Raw genomic sequence first — 15,182 nt, forward strand, 5'->3', positions numbered from 1 at the left:
CGTGGCAGCAGTGTGATGCATAAAATCGTGCAGATTCAGGTCAGGAGATTCGGTTAATGTTCACATCCAACTTCAGAATGAGGAAAACATATGAACTCAGTGACTTTGACTTGTTGGTAACAGACTGGCTGGTTTGAGTGTTTCTGAAACTGATGATCTCCTGGGATTTTCACATAGAACTGTCTCCAGAGTTTTTACTCAGACAAAAAAACAAAAAAGCATCCAGTGAGCAGCAGCTCAGTGGACAGAATCGCCTTGTTGATGAGAGGTCAGAGGAGGTGGATGGGCTACAACAACAGAAGACCACATCAGGTTCCAATCCTGTCAGCCAAGACCAGAAATGGGTGAGTGGACAGCTGAAGACTGGAACAACGTAGCCTGGTCTGCTGGATCTGGATTTTCTGCTGAATCTCACAGATGGTTCGGGTCAGAATTTGGCATCAACAGCCTGAATCCCTGGACCCAACCTGCCTTGTGTCGACAGTCCAGGCTGGTGGTGGTTGTGGTGGTGGTGTAAAGGCGTGGGGGAAAGTCTTGGCACACTTTGGACCCCTTAATACCAACCAATCATCAGCTGATTACCACAGTCTATCCCACTCCTGCGGCCTCCTCCGTCATCGGATCTGAATCCTGTAGAACACCATTGGGAAGTGGTAGAACAGGAGATTGGCAGCGTGAATGTGCAGCTGACAAATCTGCAGAAATGATGTGATGCAATCGTGGCAACATGGAGCAGAATCTCAGAGGAATGTTTCCAACATCTTGTGGAATCCATGCCACAAAGACCTGAGGCTGTTTAGAGAGGGAAGGAACTACCCAGTATTAGTAATAGTATGATGTTCCCATTAAAATAAGAAAGAAAACCCCATAAATGTACACAGTAAAATTTCAGATGCAAGCATGATAATACCCAGTTATCTTATCATAGCTGTCTTTTCCTTGAATTACTTCATTAAACAATCATTTTCCTTCTTTATATTTAATCATTTTTCATGATAATAACAAGACTGTGCTGTTGTGGCTCTGTAGGGTTACAGAGGGACAGATGGGTGTTAGACTGCACTGCAGCTGCTCAAAGAGTTGGTGCCTCCCTGGTGTTTTGGCTGATGAGGTGTAGTTTGTGTCTCCAAATGAGGAGCATGTGTGGCAGACGCCCTCCTGATACATTATTAATAGTTGTTAGACTCCAGGCGCTCTTTTTTTTTTTTTTTTTCCCTATGTTGAATTTCAGACTTTTCCTCCTTCGCTCAATCTAGAAATCCCAATACCGTACATCTCTGTATCATTTCTCTCTTTACTCGACACCCCTACTGCCACTCTGTCTCCTAATTGTCTTCCACCATCGCCATCTCTGACTCGGCTGGTGACTGTACTCTCGTAAACCAAAGTGTGCCAGCTGCTCCTGAATGAACAAAATACAGCAATTACCAGGTTTGGAAATGGAGATAGGAGATTTATTTCATTTTAGTATAATGACCGTTTCTCTGTCTCTGGTGTTCGTTTAGCTGAGAGGATGAGGCTGAGCTGAATCTGACAGTGTCTGCTCAATAGCACAAATGAAACAAGAAATGAAGTGAAGTTAGAAAATGATTCAGGAGAGCACAGGGAGACACTGATTGTCTAATGATTTAGAAAAGCTTCACAGCAGAGTGCTCAGGTAGCTGCTGATAAGAGAGCAGAGATTTAAAGGAATACTTGTCTTTCTTGCTGAGAATCAGATGAGAAGACTGATACTGCTCTCACATCTGTCTGTTAAATGTGAAGCTACAGCCAGCAGCTGTTAGCTTAGCTTAGCACAAAGACTCAACAGGGGGAAACAGCTAGCCTCGCTCTGTCCAAAAGGCAACAAAACCCACCCACCAGCACCTCTGAAACTCAGTAATGTTGGATTTTGTTTCTTTTAACTATGCAAAAACCTGAATTGCAAAAATCAATCAATTGTCTGGTAACCGGCAACCAAGTCGAGCAATTGTTTGGTGAGATTGTAAATGTTTGTAGGTGTGTTTTTATAACACTGGACAGAGCCAGGCTAGCTGTTTCCCCTTCTGTCCAGTTTTAGTGCTCAGCTAACCTAAATGGCTGCTGGCTGGCTGTAGTCTAAGGTGTATTTTTAATGGACAAATGTGAGAAAGGTATTGATTTTCTCATCTATAATTTACTGCCAAAAGGCAAGAAAAAAAAAAAAGCAGATTTCCCAAAATAAAAAACTTTGCGACAGCGTCTCTCATCAAAACTTTCTGGGACTTGGTCAAACTGCACTTTTAAGAATGTTGTGACTGTGATTGTGTTTCTGTTTTCTATCGGTTGGATGCTTCCACTTTTGCACATCCTCCGAGACCCCCCCCCCGCAAACATATCCAACAATGCAGGGGTCAACGGTGTGTTAATTTCATCAAGAGGGTGAATTTATGGTCACCATAAAGGCTGTGGCCTCCAGACGCTGGAATACCAATGACTCACTGTAATGTTATCACGGCCATCTCAAAGGCATCTGAATGGCAGCAGACGAGGCCAGCACAGAGGCTGTGAAGAGACCAAGCTTGTTGGCTTTATGTAGGGCTAATTACAGGACTGGGAGACAGACTCTCTGTCAGGAGGGATGGTAATATCATTAATGTCGGGGGAAAGAGGAGGAATGAGACGCGTGGGGTGAAGTGTGTGGCTGTGAGGCACAAATTATGGGTGGACTGTATAAATGCCAGAAGGTAATGAAAAATGCAAGCGGGTGGCAGAAGATACAGTCCTTCTCAGGTGTCTGCGCTTCTCACTGGATCAGAATAGCCTAATTAGGATAAATTATTAATCAGGATTGTTTTTCTTCTCTGCGGCTTCACAGAGAGGACGTTCAGTATGAACAAACTGTTTCTCTACTGCAGAGTCAAAGCTGCTCCACAGCAGACCTGAGCAGCTCAACTAATATTTATTAGACATAACAGAGCAGTATCTGTACAGCATCATCAGAACTGAACAGAAAATACACAGCAAGTTAGGAATAAATTCAATTCTGAAGATAGAGAGAATTTATATCAAATATGATGGAGTAAATGCTTTGATTATGAGGCCAACAAAGGAGATCTTCTTTAAACTGCTGAGTCCCTGTCGAATGTAAGAGAGGAAGAGATTAGACCACAAGTTTAAGAAAAAATGCTTTTATTTTTTACACCTTTAAAAAGCAAATTTTTAAAGCACAAAGATTTTTACTCTGTATATAAACACGTCTCTTCCTTGGACTAAAAAATGGTAGCATTTGCACATTGTGCTTGGATTGCAAAGTCTATACAACCGCTCTGGGTCTCCTGTGGTGTCAAGACCCCAGTAAACATTTTATTGCATAAATCACATTTGACCTCAGTGGTCACATGTCTTTTAATGTGTAGTGGAAAGACAGACAAAAATACCACTAAAATGAGGAAAAGGAAGTTCTCATACCTATTACACAGTGAACAATAATAGCAGCTTTCTTAATGAAGGCGTTGCACATTGTCCTGAAAAGAAAAAAAACAAGTACTCCAAAAGAAATACAACCAAATAATGTGATATTAAACGGCAGTTGTGCTTTTGTCTATCTAGAAAAACATCTGATGCAAATGATTGATCCAACAACTGAAAAAAAAACACTCAATAAAAACACAAAAACCAAAACCAAAAACCAAAACAAGCAAAAACTTTCAAGGAGAATTTGCAGCAATTGGCTCATTTCCCTTTAAAACAGTAGCTGACTAAATGCTAATCTCTAGTTGCACACATCCCCTTTATGATAAGCAAGTTACATATCTTGTTTTTGCTATAATCTATTCAACCTACATTTGAAAAACTAGTATTTCTCAAAAGGCAGTGTCTCTCCGTGACATCTCCAAGGAGACTTATCATTAAATGCTGAATGGAAATCGGTTTGCACACAAAAGTAGACCAATTCAAATGTACTTGAATCAATGACTTTGGTATAAACAAAATGGAGCCAGTTATTCACACACAAAACCTCAATTCCTGAATGTTCCCTTTTAAACTACATATATCTACTGTCCTGTCAAAATGGCAAAGTATGAATTATGCAAGTATCTGTGGGAAGAAAATGCCACCACGAAATGAACAAAACAAGGATCAGCAAGCATTCAAAAAAACTGCGCACTCAGACCTCTCCTCCGGGATCATTTTAAAAACATAACTTCAGTATAATTCCTTCCATCCACAATATAAATCTCGATGGCGGAGGATAAGGGCCACGGTTAAGAAAAAAAAGTCTCAAATATTTTGAGAAACAGTTGTAATTTTTGTGGAAAAGGAATAAATTTACCAGAAAAAGTCACAATATTTCAAAGTCATATTTCGAAAAAAATGAAAAAGACTTTCCATTTTCTTCTTAATATTATTCTTCTTCTCTCCCACAATATCATGACTTTATTGTTGAAATATTCTGACAATATCTCAGACTGTTTCTTCTTTAACAGAGGCCATAATGCTCCATCATAAATCCTCGCTTAGTCTTGAAAGCTAGATGCTGAGTTACAGTTGAAGCTGTGAGGTCAGGAAGATGTTTGTACCAAAAGCAGCTCTTTTCCACTCAATGTTACATTGAAATGAATCACAGGCGTCTTTGATGTAGTCTTAATAGCTCACACAATGACAACCTGACATCCGACTGTCTGGGAAAATGTATTCATCTCAAAGTTTACACCAGGTTCATGAGAACGACCAAAGAAAATTCACCATCACCGCTTTCAGAGAAACGAAGCAGCCTGATTCTCACGCTTCTCATTAATAATCTTTAAGCTAGATCGATGAAAGCCTCATTGATGCCGAGGGCTCCACTTTGTTTTGTTTGTGAGAGCGATGCCAGTGAATGCTGACTCATCCCCGACTAGCGACTGCACTGTGTGTGCTGGCTCTCCAGCCTATTAGCCCGGTGAATTGTTAGTGTCTTGGCGAGCCCATCTCTCCTCGTACAGCGGTCAACAGGGCAGCGCTCAGATTAAAAACGCTGAGTTCATGCACCCACAACAGCTGAGAGGAGAAATGAGAGCGTGCTGGGACTGACAGCCTCTTTGTGTTTATCAAGAATTTACCTCCAGCTTCACTTTGTCTGTTTAAATGCTATGAATTGACATGGTAGTGAGATGCAGCTGTGCCTCTGCTGCCCACATTTCCATCTCCTCAAATACACAACGCAGACATCCACACCGCCTACACTTGTATCCTGCAATTATCATCTGCAAGTTTAAATTATAGGAGAAGAGCTTTTCACAGGAGTTTTCAAGGAAATAATCGAAAAAAGGTCAAATAGGAAGGCATGAAAATTAATGAAAATGTAGCTACAACTAATAATGCTGGTGTTCAAACCAAGCACATGATATGATACAGGGATTCAACTGAAGCTTAAGTTTGCTATTTTAAGAAATAAGTTAAGTGTTAGTTTAAAGTCATTGCCACAGTGTGTCCTGTGTACATTTCTTATGATTTAGATTTAGACTGATCTGCATGAGGGTTTAGTTGACTCTTATATTTGAATCTGTCTTTATTTATCAGGGATAGTGCACATTAATTGGCACTAATAAAACTGACTAACTGTTAATACCTGTAAGAATCTGAATAAATGATTGATGATATTATCTAAGATGGCTTATATGTCCGTGCACTTCCTGTCCACTTCAAGGCGACACACCCATGAAGAGGTTAAATGTTATGTGGCTCTGAATCCTAAATGTTTTCTAGCTTCACTCAAACTGTGCAAATGAGAAGAACAGAGAGGAGCGACAGTGACACTTGATCAGATGTTCATTTCTCAGCCGCCATTTTTAAATAAACACAGCTGACGAAGTTGGGATTCACAGCCAAGACGTCTGATATGAGAAACTTATGCTTTACTAAGTGAGCTGTACTTGAAGTGATGCAGGACTAATTACTCGTAGCTGCGTTCTACAGCAGCAGAGGAATTATTCATTATTTTTTGTGACCAACTGACGGTCTTTCGTTGGTTTTGATTAGCACCTAAGAATGGTTGCAAAAAGCATGTCATCTTAAAACATCACGGAGATGCCAGCATTACAGTGGCTCCAACACTGACGACTAACTAGGATAAATGATTAATTGTGATTTTATTTATATAAAGATTATTGTGGGCTTGATGGGCTTATCACAGGGAATGTAACGCATTGTGGCAGCTTGCTACCTGCAGTCTGCTACGTCTCAACTGAAACACAAGTGTAAGTCACATGAGCCAAGATGCAGTCACGCAGGCGACTCAACAGAATGCTAAATACAGTGGAATTATGGGTAGGGACCAAGGAGCGCGGCTGCCAGCAGAGCCAGCTTAAATCTTTGAAATCAAATGTGGTGGTTTGAGGTGTTTATTCCTCAGAGTTGATTTCAAGCACCTTGGCAGACAGAAGAAAAAAAAAGGTAAAAAGTATTTCAAGCACAAAACAACACAACAACACCCCCCCCCCATATTATTTGTCAATAGTCATCTGTATTTTAGAGAAAAGGGCTTCAGAAAAGACCTGGAAGTTACTGGTTTGGAAGCATAAAGCATTTGACTCTTCAGCTAAAATGTATCTCACCTAACAGCTTAAACATGGTGAACTTCAGAAACAAACTTCCTGATTTTAACCTTGTACGTTTTGAAGGTTATGGGATAAAACAATGTTGCAATGTGGAAATAAAATCCAAAATTATTTCATATTGATACGATTCTTTTTTTCTTTTCTTTTTTGGCAACATTCTCCTCCAAATAATTTATAATATATTCTGTTATTTACAGTTTATTTGTTTCAATAAACTTTGCAAATCTGGGATGAAATGGTAAAAAAATACAGTTTGAGAAGAGACTGGATGAACAATGTCAGAGATGTGAGATTCAGTTTAAACAATTCAAGGAGATTCATCTTTATCTAACATCATATACTGATATTTTGAACCACACACGCACACACACGCACACACACACGCGCGCACGCACACTCTGAAACTAGGTCTGTGCATAATTACAAACACTAGCTCAAGAAAAGAAAAAACAGGCGTGGGGGGAGCTACAGTCAGTGTTGCAGAAAATACAAAACCTGCAACAGAGCACACGAGAAAGTTTTAGAGTTGAGAGCTGCAGCTGACTAAACTCATCTTTTAGATTATGAACCTCAACCAAAACTGGGACGCACACACACATACAATGTGAGCACCCACTTCACATTCAATTATCCATTCAGTTCTCACACGTAGAGCATATTCCTGCTCTCAGTCAGTCATCATCTCAGCTGTATACTATATGCGGGTTACATTTTACCTAGTTGTGCTTGGCACGAATCCCTTTTAAGTAGTTTTTCCAGCGCTTGACCACATCTTTGAAGATGGGAGAGTTGTCTATGGATGCCAGCAGCTGTAGCTGGTTAATGTGCGTGGTGTGATAGTCCCAGCGCGCCAGGTTGGGTGCAGTGCCCAACATGAAGTGACGCAGGTCATAGATGCTCCCGGACCCCGTGTCAAAGAGCGGCAGCATGGCCTTTAGTGACTCCATGCCACGGCTGAACAGCTGCCCTGCCTCCCTGCCAAGTTTCTCTCCGGCTGTCTCAGTCAAGTCATAGAGTCCCAGCAGGGAGTAGATGAAGCCGTTGAGGACAAAGGAACTGGGCGTGGTGGGGTATTCTTCATACCAGTCGTATTTGTTCATGAACACAGCTTTGACCCCGTGCTGCGCTGAAGGCACCTTGTAGGGTCCTACTGCCTTGAGGGCAGCGTTGAGGTAAACCTGGTCCTTGGTGAGGAGGTAGGCCCTCACCAGGGTGGACATGGCCTGGCCCTGAGCCATGGCCGAGTACCAGCCGGGCTCCAGAGGCCGGAAACCTTCACCCAGTTTACGAGTGACCATGATGGGCCATCCACCTCGTTCGTCCTGGTTGCGCACCAGCCAGTCGCTGGCGGCAAAGAAAGCGGCCATGTGGGCAGTGGTGGAGATAGTGACGTTGTCAACAAAGCCACGCCCATGTAGGACTAACCGCACCACCCGCCTGGGCATGATCTGAGAGGGAGATCAGACGCAAAGGCGAACAAAATAATTAATGAATGGAAACGGGATTTGGTATCTCGACATGTAATTGGTCGATAATCTCTACACTGTTCACTCTCCAGATGAAATATGGCACAAGTAAAATTTTACAAAAATCTACATCATTTAATCAACATTTCAAATTTTACTAAAATTTGTTTTTAAAAACAACAAAGCAATATATAATTGTATAATTAGTTTTGTTGATAAGTGGTTTTGTCTTTGAAACACAAGAGAATTGTGGCAAATGTTTATCAAAAATTACTTATTTATATTATTCAGTTTAATAAAACATAAAACAATCAGTGAATTCTCACATTTGACAAGATTAAACGAGGAAACGTTCGTCATTCGTGATTAAAAAATGACTTAAATGATGATTCATTTTCTGTTGATTGATTATAGACTCATTTTTTCAGCTCTAGTCCAGTTACATAGTCATTACAACACTGGGTGTTTTATTTAAAAAGGTACATATGTATTTGACATGAACCAACCTTCGTGGCCTTCACAGCCTTGGTGTTGGACAGGCCGACGCCCTTCCTGAGGTCGGTGAGCAGGTCTCGGGTCAGAGTGGTCCAGCTGGTTCTTGGCCCGATTCCGTAGGTGATTTCATGATCTTTGAAGGCTATGAGTTGCGTGCCGGTCACGTAGCGAATAGTGAAGGGCGGGCCCTTCTCTGTGGTTTCCAGGACCACGGACACGCTGCCGTTGGAGATGAACTTGACGTCCAAGCTGAGGATGAAGTCTTTGGAGTTACCCAGCTGGAGGGACACGCCTTCTGAGGACTCTGTGGTGGGGTGGGTGCAGCAGAGAAAAAGTGTGTGTGATGTAAAGGGATGGCAGGAGAAAAGAAATGTCAGAGTGTATTCAAGTGCATTTCATCAGAAATAAATGACTAACCTCATCCGACTGAATTTAAGAACTTCTGACGATTACTGGATGACAATGGACTATTTTTAGCCACTGACTGGAAGCCTTTTGCAGTGCGTCTGTCTCCCTTAATACACTCTCCTCTGTTGGTATGTTTCTATGATAGCTCTTGTTTTCACTCATGTTCCCCGGACTCAGTCGGTAGTCACATTCTCAAATCGATAACAATCAGACAACTTTAGAAATAATCTGCGGTCAAAGCCCCGCTTCTTTATTACCGGGGTCTTGTATCGTTATTACTTGTGTGAAGTGCATCGCTGGCTGTGTGTGTGTGTGTGTGTGTGTGTGTGTGGGAGAGAAAGAGAGAGAGAGAGAGAGAGAGAGAGAGAGAGAGAGAGAGAGAGAGAGAGAGAGAGAGCAGACACACAGAGACAAGGTTCTCATGGGATGTAGAGTACAGATGTGTCACTGCACACTGAGCTTAATTAGGAGGACAGACTGGAGGAAACAGAGGGAGAAAACTGAGGGAAAGAACCGAGTAGCAGCAAGATGGAACAAGTGAGTGAAAGAAGTTGATTTACTGCAGCAACTTCTCCATGTCTCTTCCCTACAAATCTCAAAGACACAAACTCAGATGATATTCATTTTCTTTACTGCCACTGCGCCTCTTACACTACATCAACTCTCAGTATTCAGTTGCTGTTCTGATTTCATTTCAACAGCCTAAAGCGATACCAGCACCTGGAAAGATCCCTCCTTTGGCCTTGTTACTTGGTCTAAAGAGCAAAAAAAAAAAAAACAAAAAAAAATCAAGGCCCCCCCCCCCCCAAAGGATGAAGGGAGGAAAGCACGTAGGAGTCTGGGAAAAGGAGGGCATTGGAATGATGGGTCACACAAGTGTTCTTAAAGCCACGCCTGAGAGTGGAGAGAGTGAAAATGAGGCAATAGTGAGAAGACAATTGAGAACCAGAGAGGCAGAGATCTCACATGACACGAGCTGAGAAAGCAGAAGTAGACGAGGCCAGCTGAGGCACAAAGACAGTCGATCAGGAGGAGAATGAAGGAGAGAGCCAGTCTGGCAGGGGCCTCTGGATGACTACGACTCTTTAATGCACTCATAAATCCATTACTTAAGGCAATGCAGAGAGTAAGTGGATTTGTACCCTGGCCCTGTGATTACTCCGCCATCAATAAAGGATGGGAAGGGAATATAGACGAGATTCCACCTCCTCTCCTCTGCTCTGCTCTCTGGCTGTTTAGCAGTAAGGCAGGATACAGAGATGACATGCAGCAAGAAATATGTCAGCCATGCTTGAATACAAGTGTGAGCATGAAAGACGAAACACTTGAAAACACATGTACTGTAAGTGTTGGGTGCGTGAGAGGATAAGAAAGATCCGAGCGACAAGGCAACAGTCAATGCCCTTGTGATTAACACATTCTCCAGACACATACAAAAGATAGAGCGGCTATGAAAAGTTTCTCTCAGGAAGTGTGAACGGTTCTAAGGTTGTAACCAATGTTTATTTTTATTACTGATTTATTGGTTATTTCCTCAATTAATCTTTATGTCGTTGAAACGTAGGAAAATAGTGGAAAATTACAATTTCCCAGAGGCCAAGGAGACAAATTCTAATTTCCTATTTCATATTGTCAACACTTCAATAAATTCAGTCTACTGTATTATCATGTATGACAAAGAGAAACATATCCCCTACATTTGAGAAGCTAAAACCATCTAATTAGTCTTTTTTTACTTGACATATGACTGAAACTATCATAAAGTCAGTTATCAATTAATTTTCTGCTAATTGACTAATCAATTACTCAGCTCACTGCTTCAGCTCTACATGCACCTGTGTTACAACACTGACTCAAAGTAGATTCAACGTGAATACTGAACAGAAAAAAAAGACTCTTTAAAAGTGATGAATCAATTTTAAATATAAAATACATAATTGCATAAGTATTTAGTAGATGTATATTTGACAGTAATTTCAACCTTCAGTCTGTATGAAGATGTCTCTGTGTCCACATCTTTGCACATCTGGACACTGCAGTTTTTCCTCCTATTCTTCTTTGCAAAAATGCTCCTGCTGTTCTGCCCGGTGACAAAGGGATGAGGGAGTGGACAGGCTTTTTCAAGTTCAGCTACTAAATCTTGACCGGAGAGAAGAGATCCGGACTTTGACTTGGCCACTAGAGATGTGTTTTTACTCTGACATTAAAATTATAAAATCAATCTGCATTTTTCCTCCAATGGCAATTCATGTATTTACATTTACTAATCATCTTTCTTTCTTTAATAGTTTTTATTGGTAGTGGTGGAGTCAAAGATTCAGATTGCCAATCAAAGCACGAGGGATTGAAGATGAAGCGTACGATCCAGTGTTCATGTTTACTGTTCACTCTCCTATGGCCGTATCACAGCTGAATAAAGTCAGAGGAAGCAGCAGCCACAGTGAGATAAAGAGTTCCAGGGAACAGGCTGCAAACCTCCAAATCTTCAGCAAGTTAACCAACTTTGATGTCCCCTGGAAAACTGGAAAACTACTTGCACCGTGTGCAGCATGAAATCAGATCAAAGTTTCAATTATTATAGACTCATATCTTTGTATTTCTGATGAAGTAGCTGCTCAAGATCAACCAGAATTGAAATGTTAAGGATTACAATTCTAAAGAGACTGCTTATGTTTATCAGTGTCAAAAAAAAAAGCCGCATTACATCTACTGTGGCTAGAAAATAAAACATCAAAGCTTGGTGAAAACTTTTGAAGGCACTGCCACTGCTTGGTGACAGCGGTTACTCCAAAGCATCTGCATACAGTGAACACCCTGCAAACTCTAACAGCAGTTCGTTTGTACAAACTACATTTCTGAACGATCGACCGACCACGAGGAAATTCGGAAAATAAAGGTGCTCAGTGGAGGACAGTGTTCGTGCAGCAATGTGCAGATGGTCGGTTATTATCAGGGGACGGGCGATTGATCCACTTGTCAGAGGCTTTGAGAGTCTGTTCAACATCGGTGCCCTAGATACAGTAAGGAGGAAAAAAAGACCCAAACAAAAGGAAGGGGGTAGGAGAGGAAGTGGAGGGAGGCAAAGACAGAAAGAGAAACTGACAGCAGAGGAAGAAATCAAGAAAAGTTTGGATGAGACAGCAGAATGAGGCATTAAAATGGATCGGGCAAATATGATTGCAACGTTTTGGAGGTGCACGGGGGCTGAGGGGTGATAAGTGGGTGGAAATAAGTAAATAGAGGTGGAAGACTGAAATCTGGAGATAGACAGGGAAGATTAATGGAGAATGAAGACTGCCAAGGGAGGGCTGAGGAGTGATGATGAAACCATGATGATGTCAAGGAAAGACAGATCTGTGATGGTGAGTTGAAGCTGTAAGGCAAGGTGAGCACGGAGCAGAACAGACAGAGAGAGAGAGAGAGAGAGAGAGAGAGAGAGAGAAAAGGGCGGGGAGCGGTGAAATGAAAAGAAATTGTTGATGATGAGAGGCTGAAAGCTGAAGAATTAGGAGGAGGGGAAAATTACAGTAGAGACAGCCGCTCAATACAGACACGGAGAGAGAGAGAGACAGAGGGAGGGAGGAAATATCAGCAGGGGATCAGATGAGAATAAAGACAGATCACAGTCAGCACTGGGTAAAAGATTCCAAATATAAGCCTGCCAACTATCTTGTGGTCTTGGTCACTTTACAGTTGTAAATCTAGGCTCGATTTCCAATCCCTATCGCAATAGATACCTCAGATAGATAGTTTAGATATTTAGACCAATCAGAGCTACCCCCGTCCACAGCCTTTGTGGACCCGAGTCCGACGCAGAGGATCCAGAGTCCCTGTGTAATTCTGACAAGCCTTGGTGTTCCCAGAGTTCTGGTCGACAAGCAACTGTCTAACTTTGAGATCAGGAGTGGATTTTGGCAGGTCCAGGTCCCACCTTAGACACCAGCAGTCTATACAGGACAGGAGGCCAGAGGTGGAAGCACAGGGTCTCCAGTGCAGAGCTGGTCCAGACCCCCAACAGAACCTGGACCACTCTCCTGGAGGAGGACCTCAGCGGGCTGGGACGACAGCTCAGCCTGCAGACCGGGCCAGAACCACACGTGTGCGAGCCTCAACGTCCCAACCGTGAGTGAGCGAGTGTGTCAGGTTGAACAAGGCAGATAAGGGAAAATTTCTTATTGCAATTTTTTTCTGACTGATATTGAGGTTCCCATTTAAACTGCAGTAATTGTCCATGAATTTAGCTTCACGCCTGTATTTGTGGTCTGCAGCTTATTAAACAAGATATCACGAGTTTCCACAGTAACAGAATTATATAAATATTGCTGTTGCTTGTTGTTTAGCTTCTCCCATGTTCTTATTTTCTCTAACATCAGTCATTTAGAGAAAAGTTAACTTCTACATAAACATAACTATTTATATCATATACTATTATAACAGACATTTACTAAGATATTTATATACAGTATTAGAATACAGTATGGGTATTCAATTAAAATTCAAAGAGGTCTAGTTACACTACATTTCCTCAAGCAAATAACTTCTCTAATAATAATCAAAGGTTATTTTCCCATTTCAAGGAAATAAAGACTCTACTACCATCAAAGAGAGCTTTAAAAAACTTAATTTAATGAAATAAAAAGTAAAGCTTGAGTTTCCCTTTTCTATTTTTTGTTATCTCTTAACAGTCTCATAATAAATAATCTCATAAACATCTCAACAACTGAACAGCTTTAACACCCTCTTCTCTCTGTCTTTCCCTCTTATATCCTACTCCCCCACTTTCCCCACGTATTTCTCCAACTATCATCTCTCCCCTGTGTTTGTGTGTGTGTGTGTGTGTGTGTGTGTGTGTGTGTGTGTATCTCACTCACTGACACCTAGTCACAATGATCGGCTGCGCAGCATCATGTGACCAGAGCTGTAAAGGCTAGAAAAGCTGTGCTGGTTAAAATAAACACACTGTCAAAATGTAATAATTCTCAGTATTTTATAGGTTATAGGTCCGGCGGCCCACCTATTAGTGACCTCAGGAATACAGTATTCATAAGTCCTTTGAGGTGATAAGCTTGAAATGTTATCTGGGAAATTCTAACAACTCTGCAAGCTGTTAGTAATTTACCAAACTGCAGAGCTCCCTGTTAGCTAGTCTGAGGTGAATGTCAGGAAGTCACTCAGATCATTAATGTTGAAAAGCAGCAAAAAGACGCAGCCCACACCTTATTCTTTCAGAGCTGAAAATGACACAGAGTGGTGGTTCTTCTTCCACAAAACCATCTTTGGCTAAGCAGCAGCAGTCAAGATTTCTTTTTCAGAAAACTCACTGAATGAACATTAATTGACAGCAGTGGAGTAAATTTGCCAGAGACAGTTGTCATTGCAGCTGGAGAAACCAACAGTCACTGACTCAAACTGTAACCAGCTGCAGCTGGTTAAGACACTTCATAATAATAATTCATAATCAGCCCCCTAAACGTCTAACTCAGTCAGTCAGACAGAATTAAAATCCTACCGACTCAAAAATCCACAGTATCTGAGTGAGACTGAATTCTTTCCACCACATGCTCCTACTGCAGCTCTGAATACAATTCAGTTTTGGGACATAATTAAAATTACAATAAGTCTAGGTTTGTTTTCCTTCATATTTTCCCTCTTAATAGATCCCTTTTTTCAATGCATAAGCGAGAAGACTGCAAACAATAACAACTAACTATAATAACTAACAACTACAACTGCTGAGTCTGAGGGACGCTGGAGCAGAGTGTCCTCAGCACCATGTGAGCCCTGGTTGCACTGAGAGCGAGGTGAATTAAATCTGATTCCTTGGAGCTGACACAATGCGAAGTCAGTCAGCTTTATTACAAGTGATAAAACTGCCCATTTACTGAAGGCCTGTTAATTATGTACTTATGGAGAAATAAAGACATTATAGGAAATACAGCTCTTTGTAAATCTCACCAAATCCCTCAAAAACAAAAGGTTTTCAGTGACATTTTGTCTGACTCACCACGTTTATATCTTAAATACATGCCATTATTATACTGCTTGTATTATGCTTTTGTAATACATTCTAAAATGGGTTAATAAAAATAAGAAAACGTGCCACAAAGCTTCATTAAAAATACATCAGTGAGCTGCACAGTTGCACTGGGTGACGTGACTTGATAATGGTGAACATGTAGTTTGTTTTGAGTCAATCCCACATTCACTGTCCTGCTGCTGTAAACACTCGCAACACCACTAACGTGTGTATAAA

The 15,182-nt window shown here is 41.4% G+C and overlaps 1 protein-coding gene across 1 annotated transcript in view; it reads right to left on the reverse strand.

Moving 5' to 3' along the window:
• Window positions 1–3,133: 3,133 nt before the first annotated feature.
• Window positions 3,134–15,182, reverse strand: part of glce (glucuronic acid epimerase) — a 53,839-nt gene continuing 41,790 nt past the window's right edge. The window contains exons 5-6 of the mRNA XM_022747961.1: window positions 8,533–8,825; window positions 3,134–8,008 (exon numbers count right to left, since the gene is read on the reverse strand). Of these exons, the coding sequence (XP_022603682.1) occupies window positions 7,277–8,008; window positions 8,533–8,825 (1,025 nt within the window). The 3' untranslated portion in view covers window positions 3,134–7,276. The remainder of the gene's footprint in view (window positions 8,009–8,532; window positions 8,826–15,182) is intronic.

This window comes from Seriola dumerili, unplaced genomic scaffold (assembly GCF_002260705.1).
Source record: "Seriola dumerili isolate Sdu_G_001 unplaced genomic scaffold, Sdu_1.0 BDQW01000011.1, whole genome shotgun sequence".
Lineage (NCBI taxonomy): Eukaryota > Metazoa > Chordata > Actinopteri > Carangiformes > Carangidae > Seriola > Seriola dumerili.